General features: G+C 41.3%; 1 protein-coding gene across 1 annotated transcript; it reads right to left on the bottom strand.

Moving 5' to 3' along the window:
- Nucleotides 1–1,163: 1,163 nt before the first annotated feature.
- Nucleotides 1,164–11,782, bottom strand: LOC116224546 (protein NLRC3-like). The gene is made up of 8 exons (XM_042710400.1): nt 11,589–11,782; nt 9,694–9,810; nt 8,383–8,467; nt 5,618–5,813; nt 3,682–5,491; nt 3,332–3,505; nt 1,417–1,436; nt 1,164–1,210 (listed from the first exon to the last, which is right to left on the bottom strand). The coding sequence occupies exons 1-8, from the start codon at nt 11,621–11,623 to the stop codon at nt 1,164–1,166; spliced, it is 2,484 nt and encodes an 827-aa protein (XP_042566334.1). The 5' UTR covers nt 11,624–11,782.
- Nucleotides 11,783–16,942: the final 5,160 nt, after the last annotated feature.

Genomic DNA, 16,942 nt, shown 5'->3' with positions numbered 1-16,942 from the left:
TGTGTGCAAAATGTATATAAATGACATGTAATTCAATTTTCTAATAATGTAAATCAGCAATATGAAACTAGAAGTACCTAAATTGTTGTCAGTTTAGCACACATTCGTATGATAAAAACAATTCTTACAACCCAATGCTCCTAACTAGCACACCAAGAAAACCCAATAAACGCAAAATGGAGTCATAAACTCCGCTAAGGAAAGGTCAAAAACTTACATTAGCTTAGAAGATTAAAGGTAACTTAATGTTGCATACATGTATAACACAGTTAACACACGAGTCAAAACAACAGTTCGGCAAATCTCTGTTCATGTTAGCAAGCTCACAATACTACCTTCGGAACCATGAGGAAATCCAGAGTTCGTTGTACTCCCATTGGAGAATGAAATCAAATAAATATGAAATAAAAGTTCACTCTCGCTGTTACAGTTGAACACACGGGAGACACAAACAGTTTTCTGTCACCAATAAACTCCGTAGCAGCTACTCACGAATTACTCAGTAGTCCGTGAAGCTTGACGGACAGGATGAAGTTCATGGATGCTAACTTATTAGCTTCAGCTCCCAGCTCTGTGACGGTGAACCCAGCCCAAACTTCCTCCGAGATTCTCTTCATCAGGCACCGTGGACGAAGTTACACGGATAAACTAACGCTATGAAAATTAGCTGAGTCCTAGGTCTCGTTGTTGCCCGTGTCTATTTTGAATACACAACTTAATACAGCTAAACCTCTCCTTAATTAAAAGACAGACGACTACCCATTCATGCCACCTACAAATCCAACTCCCTCCAATAAAAAAAAACTCAGGATTGGGTTACAGCCTTGAAAAACATGAATTCCAGCGGGAAACGTACATTGTTACTAAACAAGGGGAAAGGCATCATGGTAACTGTAGTTATTTCAAGCACACACAGCGCACACAGTTTGAACTCCAACCACATAGCATTATCAATAAAAGAAAAGCATTAACAAAATAAATAATTTTCTTAAAGGGTCTTACATAATGTTCATAGATTATGGTCATTGGAGATGCGCCTAAATCAACAGCACGATAAAATATGAGGTGTGGCTATTAAATAATGGGACTAATGCTTTAAGTCAATTGCAATGAAGAAGACTCATTACACTCATAGAACTCGTATACTCGTAATAACAGTGTCATTATTTAATAGCCACACCTTGCATGTCCATGTGCAGGATTTGAAACTCTTTGAAAAACAGAACAGCTGTGTAATATTCTTAGTCTTGATATACATTTACCTGAGATTGTTCAGTTTACACTGCGTGTCCTCCTTTAGGTCTAAAAGCAGTTTGACTCCTGATTCCCCTGGATCATTTCCTCTGAGATCCAGCTCTCTGAGATGATTGGGATTTAACCTCAAGGCTGAAGCCAGACTAGCATAGCCCTCCTCTGTGATACTGCAGTCTGAGAGTCTAAAGTGATAATATAGTCATAATTTAGTCAAGGCAAATACAACAAGACATTTACAGTGCATTTAAAGTGAGAACATTTTTGTTGACATGTCCCCACTCTGATCTGCATGTACAAACTACTGTACTCCACAACATGTGTCCCATCCCCTTCAGAAGCAACAATGACAGTTTTGAAAATGAAACCTGAAATTGAAATCTAATGTAAAGCTTAAAGCAGCTTTAGAAGGGGTTTGGGGATGAATTTGTCACTTAGGAAAAACTCTGAATTCATTGCACATTGAAAGCCCCTTTAAGTTGTTCAAAAGACTTAACTAGACTTCCATAGAGAAAAACAAAGGATAGGAAACAGAACAAGCTACTGGCCAATTAGGCCAGTTTACATTTGGAATCCTCAAAAAGAGAAAAATGCAGCTAATATATGTTGATTGAACAGAACGTGACAGCATCCACTAACCTCAGTTTCTGCAGTCTGCAGTGGGAATCCTCCAGTAAAGCACACAGCTGAGTCACTCCCAAGGCTTCTGGTATACGCTTACTCAGATCCAGCTCAGTCATGAGTAAGGGGTTTGAACCCACAGCTGAAGCCACAGCAGCACAGGCTTCCTCAGCAGCACTCCCCTTCAGGAACCTGTACAAATAGAGACAATAAACATATCTGTTGTCTGACGCAAAAGGTCATCACTGGATAAATATGGATAAAACTTAAATAAAAAAAATAAAAAAACATTACAACTTCTGCCAAGGCAGCCTTTGACAGAAATGTAAAAAGCAAACTGAGCAGTCACATATGTGTTTTTCTCATGGGAAAGGAAGCACTGCTACCCACTTGGCCTGGTGCAGCAGCTTTAAATCTTACAGGATCAGTTTTCACTGCAACAGTTGAGCTCATCCTGTCACTTTTGATATAATGTTAATCTATGGTCATTAGTGATGCCCCTAAGTCAACAGATTGATAAAATAAGAGGTGTGCCTATTAAATAATGAGACTAATGCTTTAAGTCAATTGCAACAAAGAAGATTTGTTATACTAATAGACCTCGTCTATACTCATAATAACACACTTATTTTTTTATTGCCACACCTTGTATGTCCAAGTGAGGCTTTTGAAATGCTTTAAAGAACAGCAACACACCGGTGTAGCATTGTTAGTCTTGATATACATTTACCTGAGATTTTTCAGTTTACACTGCGGGTCCTCCTTTAGGTCTAAAAGCAGTTTGACTCCTGATTCCCCTGGATCATTTCCTCTGAGATCCAGCTCTCTGAGATGATTGGGATTTAACCTCAAGGCTGAAGCCAGGCTAGCATAGCCCTCCTCTGTGATACTGCAGTCTAAGAGTCTACAGTGATAATATAGTCATAATTTAGTCAAGGCAAACACAACAAGACATTTACAGTGCATTTAAAGTGAGAACATTTTTGTAGCCAAATTGAAGGGATCAGCAGTTTACGACGTGAGGTATATTAGATGACAGATCATTTGAAAGGTTGAAAATAATGCACACTGAGGTGGTATTACCGCCCAAAATGCAGTTCACAATTCTAAATGCATGGTGCTATGGTCAAGGTCCTATTGTTAATAAACTCAATAAAATTATTTTGAAACATACTTAAATATAAACATGTCTGACTCCTCCAGATTTCCCATGAAACAGTTTGTGATCTTGTGGTTTTCTGATACTCTAAACATTTTATTTTCATCTGAGCATTTGTCCCAAACTATGCTTTATATAAGTTTCGTATGTCAACACGGAAAGAAAAAATCTTTAAATCTATGTATGTCTGAATAATGGGGATACTTTTCACTAAAGTATATTTCATTGAGTAATGAAAAAAGTATAAATTATCCCACATAACCCATCAATAGGGAAAGCTGAAGTATCAAAATGTCTTACCCGAGTGTCTCCAGTGCACAGTTTGGGTTCTTTAGTCCATTACAGAGTTCTTGGACCCCAATATCTCCAATACTGTTGTCACTGAGATCCACATTTTTCAGTTTTGAAGATGGTTTGCTGAGGATACATGCCAGTGCTGTACCGCTCCTTTCAGTGAGCCCACAGCTATTGAGCCTTAAGGGGAAAACATTAAATTAATCCACCCCCCTCTAGTGACTGAAATGTCTAATTGCACTAGAAGATTTCATATGAATGTATTCTTTGATTGCTCAAAATGTGCATTAACAAGTGGCCCAGCTAGTGTCATTAACCCCTCCCATCCTGAGAATACACATTGCCACCATACTTACTGAGCATGCTGAGACTCCTCCACTACTGGTTGTAGCCTTAGGAGACATTCATCAGATCTGATGTACTTCTTCAAGTCAAACTCATCCAGCTTCTGTTCTGATGTCAGCAGCACAAACACTAGAGCTGACCACTGGGCAGGTGAGAGTTCAGCTCCAGAAAGTGTCCCAGCACTCAGCAACCTCTGGACCTCTTCCACTAAGGAGTGATCATTGAGTTCATTCAGACAGTGGAAGAGGTTGATGACCCTTTCTGATGAAGGAACCTCCCTGATCTTTTCCTTAATGTAACTGATTGTTTCTTCATTGCCCTTCTTATTTCGTCCTCTCTGTATTAGGCCATGCAAGAGAGTCTGGTTACACTTCAGAGAGAGGCCAAGAAGGAAACGGAGGAATAGGTCAAAGCGTCCATCTTCATGCTCCAATGCTTTGTCCACAGCACTCTTGTGTAAGATGATCATGGATTCCTCCATTGAAGGAGACACATTCAATATCCTTTTCCAAAGATGAGTGGATTTTTCAGGAGCTTGGTGTCTGGATATTATGTCTTTCCCATTAACTGCCATCATCAAAAACACATACAAAGCTGCAAGATACTCCTGGACACTTAAATGCACAAAGCAGAAAACCTTTCCTTGATAAAGCCCTGATTCTTCTCGAAAGATCTGGGAGCAGATGCCAGAACATACTGCTGCCTCTCTGACATCAATGCCAGACTCTTTTAGGTCTTCTTCATAGAAAATCAGATTACCCTTTTCTAACTGTTCATATGCCAACTTTCCAAGACCAAGGATAACTTCCTGGTTCCACTGTGGATCAAGGTCCTGCACATTTTCAAACTTTAAGCTCCTCTGTTTGGTTTGGAAAATAAGGAAATAGGTATACATCTCTGTCAAAGTCTTTGGAATCTGTCCACCTCCTGAAGAGCCAAGAATTACTGCAAGGACAGTAGCAGCAATCCAGCAGAACACTGGTATGTGGCACATAATGTGAAGGCTCCTTGATAATTTGATGTGAGAGACGACTCTGCTGGCAAGATTCTGATCACTGATCCTCTTTCTGAAGTACTCCTCCTTCTGTGGGTCATTGAACCCTTGTACCTCTGTGACCCGGTCCACACACTCAGGCGGGATTTGATTGGCTGCTGCTGGTCGAGAGGTAATCCAAAGTAAAGCAGAGGGGAGCAGATTACCCTTGATGACATTTGTCAGGAGTACGTCCAATGAGGTGACCTCTGTCACATCAGTCAAACTTTCATTATTCTGAAAGTCTAGTTGGAGTCGACATTCATCCAGGCCATCAAAGATGAACAACACCTTGTACTTCCCTTGGCTGAGAAAAGTTAACTGCTTTATTTCTGTGAAAAAGTGGTGGAGGAGATCCATCAAAGAGAGCTTTTTTTCTCTCATGAGGTTGAGCTCCCTAAAAAGCAGTGGAAATATGACATGGATATCCTGGTTTTCTGTTCGCTCTGCCCAGTCCAGGATGAACTTCTGAACTGAGACAGTTTTACCAATGCCAGCAACTCCTTTTGTGACGACACTTCTGATTGGTTTGTCTTGGCCAGGTAAGGGTTTAAAGATGTCACTGCATCTGATTGATGTCTCCTGTCCAGCTGGTCTCTTGGATCTTGACTCAATCTGTCTGACTTCATGTTCTTCATTTACTTTTCCACTTCCTCCCTCTGTGATGTAGACCTCTGTGTAGATCTTTTCTAGAAGAGCAGAGCTTCCTTGCTTGGATATTCCTTCAAACACACTCTGGTACTTCTTCTTGAGATTTCTTTTCAGCTCAGTCTGAACAGATAGCTCACCTATGTAAGAAAAACAGAACATAATCATGTTTCCTAAGCCACTAACACTGAGGACAATTTATTCCTATGTTTCTATTTGGTGATGTAACTTATTGATGAAAATAAACAAATATGAAGATGTTTTACTTTGTTGCAGTTTGTCAGCGAGATCTTTCAGCTTCATATTCCTAAGGAAGTGCAGTGCCATCTTCAGAGCCGCTTCTCTGGCTTCACTCTCATCCTCCTCTTTACTCTCAAAGTTCTCTTGGTAATCTGGACTCAGCATCCTCTTGAATCTCTTCAGCTCATTCTTCACCAAGGTGATGATCTTCTTCTCTAACACCTAAAGCACAAATATCTGGTTACGCTTTATAGTGCATTACAGAGCACAGATACACTACTTACATTTACCTTAACCCTAAACCTGGTATATGTACTGTAAGCACAAAGTAATGTTCTATTACTTAATGATTCTCAGTATGACATATTTTATTACACTGCATTCATTAGTGGCATTGCAATATTAAAAGGCCTCTGTGAAAAAGTAAGTAGTGTATTGCATTACAGAGCACTGATACACTACTTGCATTTACCTTAACCCTAAACCTGGTATATGTAAGTACAAAGTAATGTTCTATTTCTTAAGGATTCTCAGTGTGACATATTCTATTACACTGCATGTATTAGCATCATTACAATATTAAAAGTCCTCTGTGAAAGAGTGAGACAACAAATAATAACAGAATGCCAGGTAGCTAACCCTCCACACATATTAATATGGTTTATGCGTATATCATCATGGCTGGTATTGGATTTGTTGTGGTGTACATCTGTTTAAGAACACTGTAGAAACATGCTGCTGAATGAACTATATATAGGGTAGAGATGTCAACTACAGTTGGCAGCTGGACCCTGGGAGAGAGTAATGAGATTAAAAACTACTGCATGACCAGTGAAGAACATTCAGACAGACAGTGGAGCCTTATGTAACCCATGACTACATGTTAACAATGGATCCTTATGTAACCCATGACTACATGTTAACAATGTTGCAGAACATTTAGACAGACAGTGGATCCTTATGTAACCCATGACTACATGTTAACAATGGATCCTTATGTAACCCATGACTACATGTTAACAATGGAGCCTTATGTAACCCATGACTACATGTTAACAATGGATCCTTATGTAACCCATGACTACATGTTAACAATGTTGCAGAACATTTAGACAGACAGTGGATCCTTATGTAACCCATGACTACATGTTAACAATGGAGCCTTATGTAACCCATGACTATATGTTAACAATGTTGCAGGACATTACAAATGAACAAAGGAATGGAAAAAAGGACTGAGCCCTTCTTACATGAGACAGACGATGGAGCCTATGACCATATTTAAAAAATAATCGCTCAGTACATTTTCCCATAGGATCAATTCATAGACATATATAATAATACATTATATGAACGCTTGTCTGTCAGATATATTAAATATGAACTCACAGCAGCCCACTTTATCTCTTATATGTATTTGTTGAACATTAACATCTTTTCCTGGTAAAGTACTGATCCCTCTCTAAAAGTCTGGGTGATAATGCCAATGTGAACTGCTTCTCTGACATCAATGCCAGTCAGGTCTTCTTCATGAAAGATCAGACTGCCCTTCTCTAACTGGTCATAGGCTAACCTCCCAAGAGCAAGGAGACTGCAGTGGATTCACTGGTACTGTAACCATCATCTAAAATCTAAATAATATATTAAATAATATTCCCTTACACCTAGCCAGGCAGCCCCTCTCCCTCTCTCTCTCGCTCTCTCTCTCCCTCCCTCTCCTCTCATATCACATCGCTAATGCTTATAATAATACTGATAAAATGGCCATGTTGCCTACTGTAAATCTGCTACCCGGGGGTGTCTCCTTGTCTGGTTCTGGGGTGGATGTCTACTAGCAGGAATGTTCTCTCTCCAAGGGAGGGAGAGCATTTTTGTTGGTGGGCATTTGTTTCGGGGCCTATCTCCACCCGGCCGACCTCAAGCAGATGGGTCCCCCCTTATGTGCCGTGGTTCTGCTTAAGGTTCCTTCCTGACTAACAGGGAGTTTTTTCTTGCCCGTGTTGCCAATGTGCTTGCACTAAGGGGGTTCAGGCTCTGGGATCTGTAAAGCGCCTAGAGACAATTGTATTGTTATGGCGCTATATAAATACAATTGAATTGAATTGAATTGAATCACTGGCTGTTCTCTCGTGTGCAGTTTTCTCCATTGCTGTGAACTAGAAAACTAGAGTTCAGGAGTTGTTGTTATTGCTATAGGGTTAGGGTTGTGGAGCACCATAGACCTTGGGGTCAGAGTTCAGGAGTTGTTGTTATTGCTATAGGGTTAGGGTTGTGGAGCACCTACACCTTGGGGTCAGAGTTCAGGAGTTGTTGTTATTGCTATAGGGTTAGGGTTGTGGAGCACCATAGACCTTAGGGTCAGAGTTCAGGAGTTGCGTCTACCAGAGCTCAAGTTTCTGGCCACCGAATCGGGGAGCTCTTCATTGGCCTACCTGACAAAGATTGAGAGGTAGGTGTGTGTGTGTGTGGTTGTGTGTGTGTGTGCGTGTGTGTGTGAGCGAGTGAGAAGGAACATGAAAATTCCCTGTCAGCAGTCAGTACTTGGTCTTGTGATACTCACTTTAGTTTAGCCTGACAGACAGTAGAGAGAAAAGGACACATATTCTGTTTCCTTTTAGATAATAAAATGTTACTGTCAATGTTTCTTTGTTTATATTGTGTGTGTGTGTGTGTGTGTGTGATAAAGATGGGAGTCATTAGTGAGTCACTCCACACTTTTGAGTGGTGGTATATATGACTAATTATGAACATATACTCCATAGCAGCACTGCATTAAATGTCTGCATCAAACCTGGAATATGTGCTTCAGATCCCCATGTTGACTCTGGGTGAACTGGTCACTGACAGCATCTGGGTTACATTCCTCCATTTGGCTTCTGGGGATGGAAAATCAAAGTGAGGAGTATTGTCTTTAACTAGGGAGCAAACCTTTAAACATCTACCCTTTAAACATCAACAAAAGCACAGTTGACCCTGATAAAAACTACTCAGCTTGCTAACTGATGTACTTTGGTGATATATTTGGCAACACTGTGCTGTAAAACCTGGTCTTACCTCAGGGTTTTCCTAAGGGTTTCAAGCCTACATCAGAAACCTAGTGACTGAGTGGCTTATGAAAACAAAAGATGTGCTTATTCCGAAACCATATCTCAAAACCTGTTAAAAACCTGCATCATGTGCCTTTCATGAAGAAAATGTATCCAGATGTTTTTTTCCCTCTAAGATTCTTTCCCTCTGAGTCTGCACTCGTTCTGTCTGTTCTATGCTGTAATGACTTATTTCAGACATTTTGTAATTTGATCTTTTAGGATTTGTAGTCTGATTGTATACTTCACAAATACTTTATTGGGTCTAAATTTATCTCTAAAGCTTTGCTGAGAGATTCTTTATTTCCTGGCGCAATATCTCTTGTCAATGCACTTCATGTTGACTATCGTGACAGTACAGCTTTTTAAGCTTTAACTTCATAAGTTGGAAGTTAATTAGTCACTCCTCTGACTGGCCCCTCTTCATGGACACACCAGTGGGTGTAGGTGACGAAGATCTCTCCTGATAGATTTGTCTATTAGAAAATAGCACCCATGAGTACGCCAATGAGCTCCTAGAATTATCTGAGTTTTTTTTTTCTTGACTAAATATCAGCTTGATTCTAAAATTGATTATATGTTGACTTCCTAACATACCCTTCCTAGCATACCCTTGACATGAGTCTGTTTCATGGACTTGCCTTGGTGCATCTGGACCATCTTCATTTTGAAAGTTGATGTGGTGATCTTTTGACCGGTCACTCTTCGTGGACACACAAGTGGGCACAGGTGATGGAGGTCTCTCCCGACGGACGTGTCTATCACACAAAATAGCACCCATGATTTGCAACAGAGGCATTTACACCAAAAATTATCTGACTGACTATTCTTAAAAAGCGGAAGTTGGAAGAGGGAGTGTTCGTATTAAAATTAAAAACAATTACAAAGTATTTATAGAAAGATTGTTTGTTTCTTGACCAAATATCTGGTTGTGACACTCTTAATTCACTATTGGTTGACTTCCTAACATACCCTTCCTAGCTTACCCTTGACTTGAGTCTGTTTCATGGACTTGCCTTGATGCATCTGGAACATCTTCATTTTGGAAGTTGAAGGGGTGATCTTTTGACTGGTCACTCTTCATGGACACACAAGTGGGCACAGGTGATGGAGGTCTCTGCCGACGGACGTGTCTATCACACAAAATAGCACCCATGATTTGCAACAGAGGCATTTACACCAAAAATTATCTGACTGACTATTCTTAAAAAGCGGAAGTTGGAAGAGGGAGTGTTCGTATTAAAATTAAAAACAATTACAAAGTATTTATAGAAAGATTGTTTGTTTCTTGACCAAATATCTGGTTGTGACACTCTTAATTCACTATTGGTTGACTTCCTAACATACCCTTCCTAGCTTACCCTTGACTTGAGTCTGTTTCATGGACTTGCCTTGATGCATCTGGAACATCTTCATTTTGGAAGTTGAAGGGGTGATCTTTTGACTGGTCACTCTTCATGGACACACAAGTGGGCACAGGTGATGAAGGTCTCTCCTGATGGATGTGTCTATCGCACAAAATAGCACCCATGATTTACTACAGAGGCATTTACACCCACAATATTCATGGGATGCATAATTTCTTATTTTTATATGGATATTAAAATTCAGCCATTGAACTGATCGGGCCAAATGTTTTAATGACGCTGCTGTGCTCACAACCCCATATGTGAAATGTAGTTTTCTCTCCTCACTACTGTTAGATATTGGTGAGTTTCACATACCAGCCCATATCAATAGACCCCCTGACCCTAACCCTAACCCTAACCCTCCGTTTGAATAACACCAGGGGTCTGGAGCCAGAGCCATTAGACTGGATTCCTGGCCTTTGTCTACAGCCATGACCAGATGGTTGGAGCCAGGCATATTAGCATTTAGATGGCCAGGGTCAACTAGACCCCTCTGCCTGGCATATTAGCATTTAGATGGCCAGGGTCAACTAGACCCCTCTGCCTGGCATATTAGCATTTAGATGGCCAGGGTCAACTAGACCTCTCTGCCTGGCATATTAGCATTTAGATGGCCAGGGTCAACTAGACCTCTCTGCCTGGCATATTAGCATTTAGATGGCCAGATTCAACTAGACCCCTCTGCCTGGCATATTAGCATTTAGATGGCCAGGGTCAACTAGACCCCTCTGCCTGGCATTCACACCTCACATATCTCATTCCTCTCATTCCCCCACCTCCTACCTTGACCCCCGAGACCCCCCCCCCCCTCCGTCCCCCCAAAGCAGACATACTGCCCGTATCCCACACAGAAAGAGTGACATCAAGCACATGCATACATCAGAGACCCCCACACACTTAATTACCCCCCTTGCCAAAAGGTCCCGAGTACCCCCCAAACTGTATAAGTTACCTGTAGTCTGGGCAGTTTTGAATACATATTATATCATATTAGACTGAATGAATGACCTTACTTTGAGCTCTGTATGTTATTTGTATTTCTTTCAAATGACTTATAAGATCACTGTTGAATAAAGCATTCATGTACGTGTGCTTGACACTTTTTTTTTTACATTGCAGCTATTGCAGGAGATTAAAGTGGTAAACCTGATTGGGTTCAGTGGCCGAGTAGGCCTGGACTGTGACTCATTCAGAATTCAGATTAATGATCCATGTTTGTGTTCATTTGATCAAACTCATTATACAGTGTAGGCCTACATCTGTGTGTTTCACCAGTGTAGGCCTACATCCGTGATGTGATTCACCAATGGTGCTGGACAGTGACTGACTTGCTGTTATGAAAAGGGAAATAAACACAGAGAATTAAAGAACACAGACAGGGTTTAAGAGTAAGCTAATAGGAGGAGTAGGCCTATACGTCCACTAAAAAGCCCAAGAGCCACAGACACACACAGACATATCAGCTTCATTTAACATCACACATTATTCAGATGATGCATTACCTCTGTCCCTCTGGAGTGTCTCCTGGTGTTTCCATTGCTCAGCTTCTCTTCATGGACACACAACTGGCTTCAGTAGAAATGAGGAATCAAAACATTAATGTTTCTGAAAAGACATTACATTGCTCACAAATAAAGACACTAGCTGCCTATCTGTTAAAAGGTATCTGTGACCATACCTGCATAAAAGTCCCATGCTATAGGGATGTGCTGCCCTAACTCCCAGCAGAAACTACAGCCGATAAGAACGTACCTTTATTTTCTCATTTTTATCATAGAAATGAATGATTTCAATAATAAAAAAGCACTGTTCAAAAGCACCTCCCCCACTTCCTGATTGATTCCTTGCCTTGACTGCAGATGTAATAAAACATTTAAAGACACAAGATTGGCGCATGCACTCGCTAAACATTCTGACAATGGCTTTTAAAATACTGATGGTGTTCAGGTTGTTACCTGGTTAAAGCAGACATGGTGTTCAGGTTGTCAGTCATACACCAGTTTCTAAAGAGTTCTCACAAAGAAGCGGTAGGGCTGAATTGCCAAGTACCAGGGAGAGACTTTGGCATTGTGGTCAGGGTGCAGGTTTAGTACCCCAACATACTTCTTGTCAGCCATGTTGTACTGTGAAGGAGGGCCTTTAAGGATCCCGGTGTAACAGGCCATAGAATAGCCCCAGTCCGGACTATACCTGGGGTTAAAGGGGCCTAGGCTAGATTATACCCCGGGTATATTATGGCTAAGGCCAATTTAATAATAATTCCTCCACAAAGGAGCAAGGCCAGACCTCAAATGTTGTGGGCGGGGCTAAGTTCGTTTGGTATCCAGGCTATTTATGTCTTACAATACTCATGGAATGGATCTCATTCTCAGTCCTGTGTTTCACTCCCTCCAGACTGTGTGGCTACTGTGATATTCTCGTTGTGTGATTTAATAACCAGACCAGGTGTTAAAGAAAGATAGTTTACTGATATGAAGGAGGCAATTATACATCTGTAGTGTTCACGTACTCGCGGGCTCTGCTCTGCATGAACACCCAACCTGCGCATGCCTGTAGGGGGTCATGCCATAAGTCACTGATGTGACAATGTTATAATTCATAAACATTACAGCTACCAGGCAAAATATATATTTTGTTGGGTGTTTGTTTAATAATGTTCATGTCCATTGTACTTCTGTCAGCTAGCCTTGTTTAATGCAGGCTCATCCTACTGTGGCCAGATACGCTGCTTTTATGCTGAAAGGTTGATCTGGCGTAATGGGTCTCCGTTAGTAATGCCATTAGCAGGTTACATTTCCTTTACTACTTCTCAAATGTTACACAACCACCGACAGTAGAACATCACATATTTAAAACGGCTTAAGAGTTCGATACACAGGTCTACACCCTTACTTATCAGTCTGCGTTTCCGAAACAACTTCCTTTCCTCTCTCGCTCTCAAACATGTAATACAGCACCATACAAACATCCCCTGAACAAACGCATGTCTGGACACATTTAGCTTTTATTTCTTCCCTTCCTGATGAGGTTGGAAATGTATTATTCTTTCGAGGGCTCCAGAAAAGAAATAGTTCAGGCTGCGATAAAGACACTGATATCTTCGTCTCTAATTTAGCATGGGGGAAATGTTAGATTCAGTATTTATTTTAAAAGCATTACATAATTGTATTGTCAAGTTGTTAATAGTATTGCGAGCCGTTACATTTTGGCAGTTGTTATATTGTGGTATTTTGTGTTTTTTTTTTACCGTTCTCAGTTATTTCCATTATACTGTTCTCAATTATGTGTATTGTATTTTAAAAAATACGAACGTTATCCCTTAAAGAACTGTTCTGAAAGTTGTGCCCCCGGTAAACGTACAGTGAAGTTCAGAAACTCATTCCACGAGGCAGACACAATGTCCTCTTCTGGAGAAATCGCTTGATTATTTCATAGTATTTGTTTTCAAATCAACTTCTTCCAAATTTCCTAGCACGAAATATTTCAAAACGTTTTACCCTCCAAATACTTTACGCTCGTGGTGTAATGCTGGTTAGCGCTGACAGCACGGGCACCACTTCGGTTTATTTTCACTTTCGCCCCAACCCCCCGTGTCACGTTAGGTGGAGCTGCATATTCCGAGTGTGTGGTGCACGCAGGGAATTCAACAACCTCTCCTGTGTAGTAATCAAACCATCTTAACCAATATAATATAATAATGAAAAATCAACTATTTTGAATCGGGACATTCGTATGGAAATTAATCTATAATTTCATAGGTGAGTGGAAAAATAAAGATCTGATGAAACAGGTCTGACAAAAGCAGAACTAAAGAACAGACACATGAGAGGCAGAATGGCTGAGTTTGCCAAAACTGTCCCGAAAGGATTTAGCTTTCATAATGGAAGTACATCTGGTGGTTAGCTACTCCTTGGCACGACAGCTTGCTCTAAGGGTTAAAAGAGGAAGTGGTACATTGTCACGCTGGCATAACCAGACAGAGAAGAACATCAGTTCATCAGAGTTCACTTAAGACAGATGCAAACTAACAATGGAAATCTCATAACAATAAATACATATATTTCTCATTACATGCTTCTGTAGCACTTAATACTGCATTCTGTAGTATAAACAGCACTTAATACTACATTCTGTGGTATAAACAGCACTTAATACTGCATTCTGTAGTATAAACAGCACTTAATACTGCATTCTGTAGTATAAACAGCACTTAATACTGCATTCTGTGGTATAAACAGCACTTAATACTGCATTCTGTGGTATAAACAGTGACACAAATCATTAATTCCTCAAGCATTTAAATGCTAATGAGCCAGCTAACCCCTCCCCCTTCTCTGCTCAACCAAGTAAGGATTTGAGTTACCATAGAAACTGTTGAGCGTGTACCATGCAATAAACTCTGTCCACTCCATATCCAAGCACTCAGGTGTGTGCGTGTGTGTGTGTGTGTGTGTGTGGGAGTGTGTGTGAGAGTGTGTGTGTGTGTGTGTGTGTGTGTGTGTGTGTGTGTGTGTGTGTGTGTGTGTGTGTGTGTGTGTGTGTGTGTGACATAAACATGTCTGTTCAAGTTTGTGGGTCCACAGTTCAGCTTTGGGCAGTACCTCCGTGTGTTCACTCAGTTTGATCTGGATGAAGTCATCCTGCTCAAGGCAGGTTTTCTGTGGGAAAAAAATGGGAGGACAGGAGGAGATGAGGGACAGGAGGAGATGAGGGAGATGAGGAGATGAGGGACAGGAGGAGATGAGGGACAGGAGGAGATGAGGGACAGGAGGAGATGAGGAGATGAGGGACAGGAGGAGATGAGGGACAGGAGGAGATGAGGAGATGAGGGACAGGAGGAGATGAGGAGATGAGGAGATGAGGGACAGGAGGAGATGAGGGACAGGAGGAGATGAGGAGATGAGGGACAGGAGGAGATGAGGGAGATGAGGAGATGAGGGACAGGAGGAGATGAGGGAGATGAGAAGATGAGGGACAGGAGGAGATGAGGGACAGGAGGAGATGAGGAGATGAGGGACAGGAGGAGATGAGGGACAGGAGGAGATGAGGAGATGATGGACAGGAGGAGATGAGGGACAGGAGGAGATGAGGGACAGGAGGAGATGAGGGACAGGAGAAGGGGGAAATAACAAAGCAAAGATGGATGAACTTGAGGGAAGGTGTGTGTGTGTGTGAGTGTGTATACATTAGAGAGGGTGTGTGTGTGTGTGTGTGTGTGTGTGTGTGCTTGTGTGAGTGTGTATCCATGAGAGAGGGTGTGTGTGTGTGCTTGTGTGAGTGTGTATCCATGAGGGTGTGTGTGTGTGAGTGTGTGTGTGTGTGTGTGTGTGTGTGTGTGTGTGTGTGTGTGTGTGTGTGTGTGTGTGTGTGTATCCATACCTCGTGATCCAGCCATGAAGCCCAGGATGAGTGCTTTCTTTGGCCTTGTGTTCTTGTTGGCCATCTTGAACACCTCCTGTGCAGCATACATCTGTGTGTGTGTGTGTGTGAGTGTGTATACATTAGAGAGGGTGTGTGTGTGTGTGTGTTGGCCATCTTGAACACCTCCTGTGCAGCATACATCTGTTCTCTCCGCACACAAAGAGCACACGGGCACAGAAATCACTTCCACATCAGTCATCAACACATTAATTAAAGACGACAGTGTACCTGTCAAACTAAGCTGATGTGATGATGACATTAAATATGATTTAATCTGAATGAGGGTAGAGGTCATATATGAGGGTAGAACACATACACATGTCCCTCACTTTACACTGAATAAGAGTAGAACACATACACATGAAAGATCTCGTAATTTCGTCTTAGATCCAAGGTTACGGTTTTGCAGATAGTCAGGAACTAGGGAAAGTGTTCAACAAGAAATGGTTTATTCCAGCGCAAATACCGAGTAAGAACACATACACATGTCCCTCACTTCACACTGAATAAGAGTAGAACACATACACATGTCCCTCACTTCACACTGAATAAGAGTAGAACACATACACATGTCCCTCACTTCACACTGAATAAGAGTAGAACACATACACATGTCCCTCACTTCACACTGAATAAGAGTAGAACACATACACATGTCGTCCCTCACTTTACACTGAATGTCTCCTTCTCCTGCCATTCTGAGAGAAAGGAGATGCACAGTGATTTAATGTTGATTTAACACATTTAAGGCTCTAATATTTAAAACTAAACTTCTTACATATAGAAGTTTAAAATAAAAATCTAAATATCATTGTTATTTGCGAAAGGGTTTAAATGTCTCCAGGGTATGGCTGGAGGGAAACCCATGCAGATGGTCCTGCAGATGAACCCTAGATACCCCTAACTCTAACCCTAGATAACCCTAACCCTAACCCTAGCAGCAGAAATAATGGAGTGGCCTCTTTATTCCAGTCAGGTCTACATCTGCAGCTTTGCGATTGTGCAGATACAGCCCCATTGTTCCCCATGAAGTGAAACTGTGGAGAGTGCAGATACAGAAGTGAAACTCTGGAGAGTGCAGATACAGCACGATTCCAGATGAGAGTTATTTGGGTTTGTGACTATTTCTATCAGAATGGAAAAGTGTACTTCGGGCCATGTAGCTATTGTTCCTGAACAGTTCTTGAAATGTGTCGTATTTACTAACATGAGGAAAGGGGTGCTGTGCAAGCTGAACATAAAGCAAAGCTGTTGTGGATACTTGACCAGAACTCCTAACCCTAACCCTAACCCTGACCAACAGAAATCTTGCACACTTTGTATCACTCTTGACCAAAACCATATTCTCCTGGGGATGTCTGCATTAAATTGGCACCCCTAACTAACCGCCAACAATCTCAACTAACTTACAAAAAGAGTCAATACTAGCCACACA

This window comes from Clupea harengus, chromosome 18 (assembly GCF_900700415.2).
Source record: "Clupea harengus chromosome 18, Ch_v2.0.2, whole genome shotgun sequence".
Taxonomy (NCBI): Eukaryota; Metazoa; Chordata; class Actinopteri; order Clupeiformes; family Clupeidae; genus Clupea; species Clupea harengus.
The sequence above is the reverse complement of the archived record's forward strand: the minus strand, read 5'-3'. Positions and strand labels throughout refer to the sequence as shown.